This window comes from Gymnodraco acuticeps, unplaced genomic scaffold (genome assembly GCF_902827175.1).
Source record: "Gymnodraco acuticeps unplaced genomic scaffold, fGymAcu1.1, whole genome shotgun sequence".
Classification (NCBI taxonomy): Eukaryota; Metazoa; Chordata; class Actinopteri; order Perciformes; family Bathydraconidae; genus Gymnodraco; species Gymnodraco acuticeps.
The window spans coordinates 856,080-868,533 of record NW_022990271.1 but is presented as its reverse complement, the minus strand read 5'-3'; the positions used below and the strand labels follow the sequence as shown (position 1 = coordinate 868,533).

Below are 12,454 nucleotides of genomic sequence, written 5' to 3'. Positions count from 1 at the left end.
AGAAACACGTTGTTATATCCCCGCCATAAACATTTAGGCCCGACAATGCAGAAGCTACACAATGTAATAAATGGGGGCATTAGTTGTAGAGGTTTATAATAGTTGGACAGTTAGATAGACGAGGATGGTATTCGTACACATATTATCATAGACATGCATTAACATGTAAGGTGTAATAAAATACACGGTCTAACACTATGGGCTATAAATGGTCTGAACTATAAATAGTGTTTCCACTTGGCAGGTTTTACGCACTAGAGGTTCTATATACGTTCCTTCGTGCGTCAGCAATAGCAGCATTGATCAAGTTAAAAAAAAAAGTGGGGTGGTCTTTATAAAGCTACTCATTTGTTAAAGTCTTACGCAAGAAGGAGGCCTCTTTTTTCTTAAATCACGTGTGCCAGGAGGAACCAGAGCCAACCACAGAGCTTGGACTGTAAGCAGTGACAGCAGAGGGGAAAAAGTGCCATGGAGATTCTAAAACGCTGCATTGCGCATACCATCCTCCAAGCCTGCCTTTAAACGCCCAATGTATATGCAAGTCCTGTGTGTGGGAATGTATAGGCCTTTCAACAAAAAAAGGCACAAGCGTACTCGTTTGTATCATCAATTAAGGAAAAGTTGTATGAGTGTTCATTATAAACAGTTCAGGCCTCCTTGCAAAACAAAATAATAAAAAAAACACACGTGTTTCAATAGGACACTTTATTGCAACAAATTATTTGTGCTGAATAAAGCAGGAATATCTCCTCCCCTGTGATTGGCGGAGTCACACTGGTTGGTTGGATCTGACAGTCCAATTATAAACGTGTTAACGAAAAACGAGGTAGGCTAGTTGCTTAGCAACCACGATGTTTAGTAGCTGTTTTTACAAGCGATATGCAGGCGAAAAATGGGATAGGCATAACATTTAATACAAATAATAATGATAAAAACCCATTGCCTAGTGGAATGTCTACAACATGTACTCAACAATTAATATCTAGCCATTATCCTATTTTTTTTTTTCTTAATTAATTAGAATAATTGTGCAACTTTTACCAAGATAAGGTTAGATAATGCTTAACATTAAAGAACAATGCTATCATGTCATCAAATAGTTTCAACTGAACCCCAAAGGCCAAACACTTAGAAAAATATCTCATTCAAATAAAGAAGCGAATCTGCTGAGTGTTTTTAACCTTTTTTTTCACGACACCTGAGCAGGTTGGAGGCAGTGTCCCGGCTGTGATTACTGCGGTTACACAGGGACACTCCGGCCGCTCGCTCACTGTGCACGCGCCGCTGCCTCCCTTGTAAATCTCCGGACGGCCCAGATAAGAGCTGCAGCGGCCGCCGCCTTCACTTTAATTACATTGTCAACAGAGAATAATTGTAATTGATTTCTGCTCGTCTTCCAGAGTCCGCTGTACACGGACTACTGCACACACACGGCTATATCCTATAGGGCCTACTCTACATTTGATTCCCTTGTGGATTTCAAAGAACTGACAGAACATGATGCTTTGTACACATTAGTAGAAAAAAGAGCACGTATATCGCAAATAGCCTACGTTTCCTTCTCTAACGTGAGGAGAGTCCCTAAAATCCGTCCGTCTTGTTTTTCTCACAAACCTTTTTTCAATAGTTTATTTGTGAAGAGACTGCTGATCGAGGAGCTGAACTAACCTCCACGAGGAGTTTCTCGGTGTCTCCTCGTGCTCGTTAATTACATGAGCTCGTGTAATTAATTGACCCCTTCCACTGTCGCCTGACTGATAAGAAGTCTCATCCATCTGAATCGCCTGGGAAGCAGTGATTCAGAGGAGGAGGTCAGCCAGGGGCCCGTGGCATCCATCATCATCATCATGTCTTGGACCTGCATTTGTGTTAGGGAATGTACGTAACAGCGTTAGAAAAACCGTGCTGTAATTGTACTAATAATGACAGTTATACACGCGGTCTGATTTGTTCATGCAGCTGCTTTTTTTTTGACAGACTCGGTTTTTTTGTGACTGTCTCATTCAAGGTAGTATTTCAATTATAGTCGGCCACGGCCACTATTAGTAATACTTTAAATACAAGTTGATTTTGTAAAAATAACCTTTCTGAGTCGGTTTTTAATAACTTTAACCAAAGTTAAAGGTGGGGTAGGTAATTTTGGAGAAACCAGCTCGAGTGCGCTAGAATTTGAAAATACACAGCCGGAAGAAATCGGCTACTTCCTTACAGAGCCCCTCCTCCAACACACACGAACGCGCACATGACCAATGAGTGCACGAGATAAATTTGTGCACAGATGAAGGCTGACAGGCAGGTAGGCCATCCAGTTATTTTAGCTGGGCCGGCTAAAATGATTGGTCGTGCTTTTTACAGCACTACAGCTTCCAGAGATGACATTTTTTAATGGATTTGTTGTCAAAGCACTTCAGATATTCATTGCTATCGGGATGTTAAGAGCATTCCATGGAATATATCAAAAAGTGTATCTCGAGCCGGTTTCTCAAACTTACCTACCCCACCTTTAAACTAAATAATGCACATATTTTTTACTTTTTATATGATAACAAATATGCAACATTTGATAGTACACTAGACATTAACAGACAACATTTTAATAGTAATTCCACCACGTCTAATGTAATTAATAGCTGACTATAAGGTGATTAAGAACATCTGCATGCTAAAAAAAGACAGCTGATTATAATTGTATTTCTTCAAGAACCACATATTCAACAGTTACAGCCTCTACTTTTTTCATCCTAAGAATAGCCTGTATGCTCCATTTCATGTCAGTGTGCAGACCAGACTATTCAAATAATGGCAGAGGACACAGAAGCAGTGAACATACATCTCAAGAGATGACTGTCAGCAGGCAGCCAGCCGCAGTCTGTCCCTCTTCCTCCTCACAGACCACTACACTATCCCATCGTCCAGGATTCATCATCTCAGGCAAAGAAGAACAGGAACAAATATTTAATTGTAAGCAGAGCTTGCTCAATGAAGTATGTAAAGAGGCTTCAGTCAGCCTTTTTAAAGCTGAAATTCATTTTGCGTTTTCCCAGTAAACTCACGGAAGATGGATGATGCCTCCGGTGAGATATCATGCAGCTCAAAGTAGGACAATAAGGAGGAGAATGTGGAGGGAAATTAGGAGAAATACTTGGCAAAAGGACAAAATGTCTTTACGAAGAACTGGCGGACAGTTCGTCTCAGTGTTTTTCTTTTAGTTAGACATTTCGATGAGACATGAGTGTAAAGGTGCACAATAAGAGTAATTTCAACCATTAAGTCTGTGTGGATTTGGTTATTTTCAAGTCACAAGACGTTTAAGTTTAAAACTGGGCCAAATTTAAAAGTTGAGCATTTTTGGACATTAGGTTATAGTTGTTTCAACAGTGTGTATATGAATGCATTTCAAGGTGCATCACATTTAAATTGAGTTAATGCCACTTAAAACAATGATTACATTTAACAATTTCAAAACCTTCCTTAAATGATGTATCAATGAATCAAATAAATAACAAACTCACAAGGAATCTCATATGTCATATTTTTTTTATTTATTACAAGACACAAGATACATTCTGAATACATGAATGTTCAGTTAAAAATGTGGGTTATATTTACTGTATGTTGTATCATGCGATAGCTGACATTATTGCAGGCTATAAATCAGCTTCCTGTCTCGGAGGTCAAATGTTACGAACAGCGAGCGCGGGTCCTTCTTGTTTTTACGCACAGTGATCTTTCCCTGGAGTTCCTCTCCTGAAAAAAAGAAGAGATAAATACTAATCAGTGTAGTTCGTTCAAATTGCATAAAGGAAAAACCTTCACTGGAGTGTCCCTCCTCCTTTAAGTGTGAGTCACAGAAGGCCACTGTTGAAGGGTAAAGTTGGAAAGATCTGGGACACGGTCGGCCATCCCTCCTGAGTGCAAATGTAAAATATGAAAAAAAAGCAGGACTTTGATTTGAGTTTCACGCTTTGAAGTTTCTCAGGACACTTGGTGGCAAATAAGATTGAAGTTGACTGTAAGACAGAGGGAAGAGTTGGTTTTTACCTCAAAGTTGATTTTGAAATGTCTTCCAATCAGGTGGCATTTATAATAATGGGGGGGAAGCCCAATAGCAGAAGACACATTCATGCCGATCTAGATCCCTCCGCTTCGCGTCGGGCTCCTGATCAGCCTGTCGGTGTTCTTTTCCCCATAATGACCAAGTCGCTGCACATTATCCCGCTTATTACATGGCCACATTCTCAACAAAGTAACGTTATGACTTCCAATATTAATTGAAATGCTTTTATGGATTTAGAAAATGATTTTATTGATTTAAAAAATAGTTGTATTGATTTAAATTGACATGCATCCGCTAAGAAAAATAGTCCGTTGTTACTGTTTGAACTAACGTAGCAACGGCAGGAAGTGCTTCGATAGTGTTTTTGAGGAGCTTTTTGATTACAGATTTGAAAACATCGCCGCTTGCTTTAAAAGTAGCACACTTCATTATGTCAAACCTTGGAAAGTATCTAGATATCCCTGCCCTAATGCCAAAGTAACTGCACACTGAATATGTGTCGCCGTTTGATGTCTAGTCTGGACCGCTGCGTAAAAAGGAGGGTTTCTGCCCGTTACTTCTCCGCTGTTTTCTTGTCCCTCTTGTCTTTTCCTTTTCTTCACTGGGGACTCATCAGCCACTAACCATTCCTCCAAATTACTGTGCTCTCCAAATATTTTAAAATGAATGTTAAAATCCTCCATGTTGCTATCACACGACAGCGGAAAACTAAAGACAATCAGACAGTTTGCTTTTCAAACTGTTACATTTGAAAAACAGTTAGAGCGTCTCTTGTCTTCAGTTTGAAAAGCCAACGGTAGGAACTGCTTGCGTTTTTGAGGAGCTTTTTGATTACAGATTTGAAAACATCGCGGGTCACAAATATTACGTTTTTTTTGGTAAATGGTACGTTTAAGTCTTCAAATTGCTGGGTATTAGGTTTTTAGCAACCTTTACTGAAATAGAACCAAGTAAAACCTGTGCGGGGGAACAGTGTGGCTCATTGATGTATAATTCTAACAAATAATTAAATTACGATGTGTGTTTTATTTTCTCCACTTGGAAAACAGTTGCTTTTGTTCTGGGATAGCATGTATGTTAAGTTATTCCTGTTTGCTTCTTTCTTTTTTCACCAACATGTTTGAGAACAAATGGCTGAGAATAAGAGTTGTTGTTGACGTCGAGACAAATCAAATAATTAAAATTCTTAATCATAAAAAAAAAATCTGATTAGCATTCTCAGTATATATCAACTAGAACATCTACGCCTTTATATAGTAGACATTTAAAAAACATCAAAAGGCAAGCAAATCAATCAGTGGGTTCATAATAAAAGAGAAATGAATAAATGCTCATAAAAATACATTTTCCTGACACCCTGTAGCAGTACAGTGCTGCTGAGCTCAGGACTCTGTAGTACGAGCAAAGACACACACTGGTGCTTACAGAAATGATGATGTGTGTAAAGGCAATATGGTTAAATGTATGCTAATAAGCAAGATCGTGTAAGGGTGTATGTGGACGTGCTGAAAACTGATGGCAGCGAGGAAGAAGTGCATTTACAGTACGACGCACGAGCGATCGAGAGGCCGGAAGAGGAGGCTGATGATTATGACGCATAATCACTCTGATTAACTTCACGTTTGACTGCTGGAGGTAAATGAATGTTTAACCACACGGCAAACAAGCATCCTCTCACCCCCACCCTCCTCTCCGTGCTACACACTCTTCATAGCTGGAGGTTAAAAGAGGACGAGGAGAGAAAAATGCTGACTGTGGCACTTTCTCCGTTGAAGCGTTCGCCATCACTGCTGTCACATCTCACTCGTTACCATGCCAACACCGCTGTCACAGAGTCTTTGCGGCTGGCGCCGCTCTCTGGGTCTGTAGGTCCATTGCAGAAAAATGGCAGATTGACACCGCCTGTACACTGCGAGTGCTTTAGTCAAAACTAGAGACAAAATCTCCTGTTCAAAGTAAAAACTGTACATTTAAAAATACTGTCGTTGTACAGCATTAAAAAGTAACAAGAAACCAAACAATGGCAGAATCAAGACTTGGGTAAAGTTTTTAAATTTGCCATGGAGCTGTTGAGAGGGACCTCCTCAAAGTTCTCTAGTTGTCAAAAAAGGCACAGCATGCCTTCAGGGTAATTAGAAACATATCACAATGGATTTTAATAACCATATTGTGTAAAGACAAGGCTGGGACATCACCCCTTGTATAATAAGGAGCCTTGCCGGGGTATAACTAACCTCATTCAGGAAAGAGATTGAGGTTTGCCGGAAAGTATTTTAGGTAATAGATTAAGGCACTGCTTGAATGACTTTTTCAAGTTCAGAAGAAGAAAGAGACAGCTGTGTTTTAACATGACCGGATGACAGAAATAATTAGCAAATGAAAGTTAAAGGCCCAAACATTTAAATATCTGGCTGTCTTGAGTGACTCAGCTTGTTACTGTACACAACAGTTTTAAATGTTGCAAGACTGGTACAGATGTAGTCAGTAACACGAATGTAGACGGGGCCTATCTTCCACTCCATCACCAACTTGCATCGCGTCCATGGTCAAACTACAATTTCAATGAACAATTATGTGCATTTGAATACAGAACCTGTAGGCAGGGGGACATGATTTTGTTATCAAAAGTTTGAGCAGTCTATGTTTGCATTGGCTATCATCTGATGACTTTCGATTATTATTATTTGTATCTTATTATTATTTGTATCTTATATTATAAGATACAAATAAACTCTTAACTAAGTGAAGCCTGGCTACTTGGTAAACAATACAGGCCTAATTATCGTCTCTGAACTCTAACTTTGTTCTCCCATGTAAAAATGGCTAGCCCGATCCCAGAGGCTAATTTGTTGTTGGACCAATAGCCGATGGGTTGCAATGTTGGCCCATCTGTAACGGAAACGTTCACACAGATGCCTGGTTTGTGTTTTCTGTTTTGCTGAACACTGCTGATCTCTGTTCATAGGCTAATGTTAAGGATGTACAAAAAAAACATATATTCAAACTCATTTGGATTTCTTTCATTTTATAGGAATATAAAAAAGTAGCCTCAATTTACCCTAGCTATGGTAACAGCAACAGAGCCCGATTCTCATGGGAGTCACTGATGGCTGCAGTCCAAACTCAAGTTGGCGAAAAGCTGTTTAAGGTCAAAGGAATAATTGTTTGACATTTGGTGAACTTTTTGGAAAGAAAAAGGTGTGGGACCAAGAACGTTTGCCATCAAAATAACTGCAGAAAAATGTCCAACTAACCCCTCATGTTTCACATTAAAGTACTGAAACATATAAGCCGCAATTCGACTTCAGCAGCTCTGCTGTAATCAGTCAGACCCAACTCCCCCTGGAAGAGGCTTCAGTGAACTGGCCACTCAGATGCTGGGAGAAAAAGTTAACCATGTGTGGAAATGAGTTGGGGAATGGAGGCGGCCTTTCACCGCGATGTCGTACATCAACATGCCAGTGTCATTAAGCACAACCAGGCCCACAGAAACAGCCAAACCCAGCCTTCCTCCATGAAATGACACTGGAAATACGAGACTCGCATTACTGAATCATTTCAACTGTTGTCATTTACATTTAACCAGTCACACTTCTACAGTATGTGTAGCTCCTGCAGTGGGGGCTGGAGGTGACTGTGCTGAAGTACTACAGTACTGAGGCTCAGCTTTTTTACAAAAAAACACCATGATGTTCTTCAACAGAGCAGATTGGTTAAATCTGAGTTTTATCTTAACAATATGTCCAATTAAACAGGAAATTCCAATGATTTTATGTTAGGCGTATTTAGTATCGGTATTACTCACTGTCCCTCTCTATCAATAAGAGGGAAGGACAGAGAGCTACATTAGCTTTATGTTGCATTCCACAAATGATTCAAATGTTCATAAAGGCGTAAGAAAAAAATGTATACATGAAAAACAAAATGAAAAAGAAAAAACGTTTGTCTACAATGCTCTTAGGATTCCTATCTGTTAGAGGAATAATTCAAGCATAGAATGCACCCACTTCCTCTTCAGCCCCTCTCTGAAACGGCACTGATGCTCATGGTCACATTTCAGACACATCTGTTTGATTTTCTCCCTCTTGCTGCAGTCTTCCTTCATTTAATCTGTTGTTACTTCTCAGGCCTTACTCTTCAGTGAAGAGCTAAGAAGCCAAGCTGATGGGGTGTTAATCCCATGCACCAGTGTGTAGACAGAAAAGCAGTATGTTGAATTACAGGCCTGAAGAAGCTGAAGGTTGGCTCGACCTCTGCTGTTGGAAAGCTCAAGGACCTTCGGAGTTCAAACAAGGGGCCAGGGCGAGAGAGTTAGTGAGCCTGGACAGGTGAGGGCGGGGCGGAATGGAGATTTGGATGAGCTACAGCCCCACTCGGGACAGGGGAGGTGACTCATGAAAGTGGGAGGGAACAAAAACCATCTGACTGTCCAATGGAAGTCCAGACAAGAAGAAACGCCCATGGCGCAGGTAACCAGGCCACGGCCTCACCTCGAGGATCATGGGACTGTCTTGCAGGAGAAAACAAAATGTGACCTCCTTTTCTCTGGTTACATTAAGTAAGGTAATGCTGTGAATAAAAGGACCCTCCTCTTCAATACTGGAGCTACACAAACACAGCAAAGCATGACAAATGATTCGCTGTTTAATTTATTACGCTACCAGCTGGGAGAATTTGCAGGGATGTTTTGTTCCAGCCTGCTGCGTGGCTTCTCTCTTCTGCCGGCACCTCCCACAGAAGAGCGGCCTCTGAGTTAATTACTGCTGCACTCGTACAAACACATCCAATAGGATTCGTTCTCCGCTATGATAAATCATCACAGACAGAGTCGGTATTAGAACAAACCACTGGATGTTTTTGCCCTGCCCCTCGATACAGCCGTTCAGAGCTGAAGGTGCTTCTCAGTCAACACCAAGGAGGAGAGGCCAGTGTGTGTGTGTGTGAGTGTCTGTGTGTAAGAAAGTTTTATCATCTTCAAGGTGACTTTAGGAAGTTTCCTCTTACAGCCAGAGGGAGTTAAGTATAGAACTATGCAAGTACTCTTGTGAATTTCAGCGTGTAAAGGAGCAGCGTGTGTGTGTTGTAAAGTACTCCATAGGGGCATAGCAGGCAGCCAGTAAAGGCTGTTAAAAACTCAATTTCTGGTTTACGGCCCCTGGAGGAGGCTGTGGACCATCAGGGTGCCGTTGTGGATCGAGGATATCAATAACCTGCCGCTCACTCCCTCACTCACACACTTCCACATTCATTTTGTACTTTCTTTAACATTTTCCTCCTTAAACTTGGCTAGACTCAGCTATGGATAGGAACTGGCTGGTTCTGAGCTCAGACTGTGAACATGTGTGTGTTTACATGTGTCAGAATGCCTTCAGGTAACTCCAAGAGCCCAAATGCTCTGCTGAAAGTGGTTTGTGTTAGGAAAATGTTTTTTTCATCTTCATTAACAATTTTGTAAAAATGCATTTGATATACTTCTAATGGTGTATCAACTGTAGGAAGGCTATACAGACAAGGGGAAAAAACTGCCAGCTGGTGGATTTGAACCATTGACATTTTGGCTAAGTGGCACTAATGCCCAAATGAAAAGTGTTCACCTTCTTTCGAGCATTAATGTGCTCGGTAGTGCTACATGGCTAGCTTTGTTTGCATGGTTCGTCCGAAATAAACGATAACTGTGATTTCAAGTTAATGAGCTAACAAGCAAGGTATGGTCAGCGCAGACACCTATACCCCCTTCAAATTGTTGGAAAATGATTAATTAATTCCATTAACTATGGAAACCAGACTGTTTCATGTTCATTTTGACGGTTCATTTTAACATGGGGGTCTATTGCCCCTTTCACACCAACGCAGTTCCCGTTCTAGCTCCGTGCTAGGGCTTTTCTGGTTCGGAACCGGTTCTTCTTTTCAGCCACCGTTTGTTCACACCGCCCAGAGCCCGACTGGTGCTGCCGCTGCTGCTGCTGCCTCATGACGTCACCGTTTACATCATTGATTTTCTCTCCAACTGCGCTCACTACAACAACAATGGGGGACTGCGTTGGGTCGATGATCTTGTTGCTTTTAATCATACGAAGCCAGATTAAATAAAATAACGACTTCTCCAACCTTATACTTTTCTCCGGAGTGCCTTGGTTCATTGTTTATTAATGTGTTTCAGCGGCATTTACAGACTGCTGCTCTTCCACCGGAGTTTATTCTCCCGTTAACTCACGGCAGCGGCCACTGTAAAGTATTCACTGTCCAACTGTCACACAAGCAGCTGATACATATCCCCAATTCCCCATAAGTGAATGTGTTTCAGTCTGAATTGACGCTGTTTGGCATCACAACGCTGTTATGAAAGTGTCTCTGGTATAAAATGGGTGATGTTAGCATAGCAACCGAAGCTAAACTGACTATCTTGACTACTTGTTGTTGCTATCCTATTGTGGCATAAGCCGTTTTCTACAGGCACATTTTACCGGCGTATTTTTCATCATGATTCTACTTGTGATAGTCGGACACGACAACCTGTGCAGCCCATGTATTGATTCCATCCGATAGCTGCTATAATACAAAACAACAGGTCTGCCTCTCTCCACAATGATCAATAACAGTGAACGGATGGTCAAAGTAAGGTACAAATAAACAGAATCGCACGAAGCCTGGTTAGTGTTGCCTGACTTTATAAAGTGTGTTTTTTTTTAAATAAGTGTGTGATTGCGTTCTAGTCACTTTGCTCAGTGCTATTGCTTGTTACACTTTTATTTTCCGTAGGCTACTCGCCATAAACTGTTAGCTCAGGTTAATCTCGCCCCTCTCCGACGTAAGCGTGACATGTGCGGTTCTTGCTTCTAGACCGACCATTTTTTGGTGCTTGAAACTAACCGGATTCCGGAGCTTAGAGGCGGCTCCGCTGCGGTGTGAACAGGAAAAACCGGTGCTTTTCAGGCTCTAGCTCCGAACCGGCCCTGGAACCGCGTTGGTGTGAAAGGGGCATGTAGGGATTGACTCGCTTTTGTAGCCAGCCTCAAGGGGCTGTTTTAGGAAATGTGGTTTTTGGTACTTATTTTTGCGCTTCGAATTTAAGAAGAGAAATAGGGAGAGAAAAGTTATTCATGTTGTAACTTCTGTGATGTGTATACATATTTGTGAAAAATCTAAGGAAAACAAAACACCAAGTCTCTTAGTAAGGCATTGATCCTTCACAAGGTGATGATCCTAAAACATTGGTCAAGAATCACCCATAGGTGTCCCACTTCTTTGAAAAGTAATTGTAAATGCTATATGTATGATATAATTGACATCATGTTCATCAAGCCACCATTCAGAACTTTCTCGAGCCCTTTACGGTGCATCTGCATTCATGAGGTTTCTCTGCTCTGCACAATTGAAAGAGGGAACAGAGCCTGACATTCTGCACCAGATAATAAAAATAAATCTGTCTCCGTTTCGCCCTGCAGCTTCCCGCGTCCGTACTGTGTTAGCATACTGTCGTGCTCAGCTCTCAGAGTCAGCTGTGTTTATCTGAGCCAGCGGAGTGTGAATCCTGCGATAGCGTTAGAGCAACGTCAGAGGTTTTGATGTTCTTATCGCCCCGGCTGAGCGTGGCTAAGGGCCCGCTGGACATCAAGCATCTCCGTTCCGCCGCAGGTCATTTGTTACAGTAGACTCAATCTAATATCTGGTCAGCAAGTGGACAGCTCGCACAGAGGCTCATCCATCCCCACATCAGCAGACACATCTGCGATTCCCACTATGATAACGCGCACAGAGCCAGAGTAGGAGTAGTAAGCATCTTTTATAGTTTTGTTTCAATGGTAATAATAAAAACATATATTTGTCCTGTATTTAGTTAATTGCTAAACCACTCAGAGATCAGGAAGGTACTTCCTTGGATAAATACAGAGTATGTATGCAGTTGTACTCCAAGTATGAGTAGAAAAACGATGGATAGAAAACCTCCTGAAATCCTAAAAGTCTCAAAAAAATGTCATTTTGCCTCAAAGTTTTTGCTACTGTTTGTTTCACTTTGCGTTAAAGCCAAACTGTGTAACAGTTAAAGCTTGAACATATATAGTCGATCATAAATCTATCGATTCGATTTACAATTCAAAAATTATAAAAGTAGGGTAGACATGTGGAGATTATCCGACTGAACAAAACGTGATCCGTCTCTTAAATGTGTCTCAACCACAGACCTTATTTCGAGCTATTTTCCAAAATCCTATGGAGAAATTGCATTGCTTTTTGTCAAAGGAACCCATGTGCAGCTTACTTCCGGGTTTTAGGACGTGTCACTGTGGCACTCTATTGCAACAGTATAACAAGATATGTCAAATACTTAACAGACACTGAAACACTGCTTTCTGGTAATTGTGAGAATCAGTTTTGTTATTATTGTTTTGTTTTTTT

The 12,454-nt window shown here is 41.1% G+C and overlaps 1 protein-coding gene across 2 annotated transcripts in view; it reads right to left on the bottom strand.

Moving 5' to 3' along the window:
* Window positions 1-3,519: 3,519 nt before the first annotated feature.
* prmt3 (protein arginine methyltransferase 3) overlaps window positions 3,520-12,454 on the bottom strand; it is a 75,345-nt gene continuing 66,410 nt past the window's right edge. For both annotated transcript variants that reach the window (XM_034221079.1, XM_034221078.1), the window contains exon 16: window positions 3,520-3,747. In XM_034221079.1, the coding sequence (XP_034076970.1) occupies window positions 3,638-3,747 (110 nt within the window). In that variant the 3' untranslated portion in view covers window positions 3,520-3,637. The remainder of the gene's footprint in view (window positions 3,748-12,454) is intronic.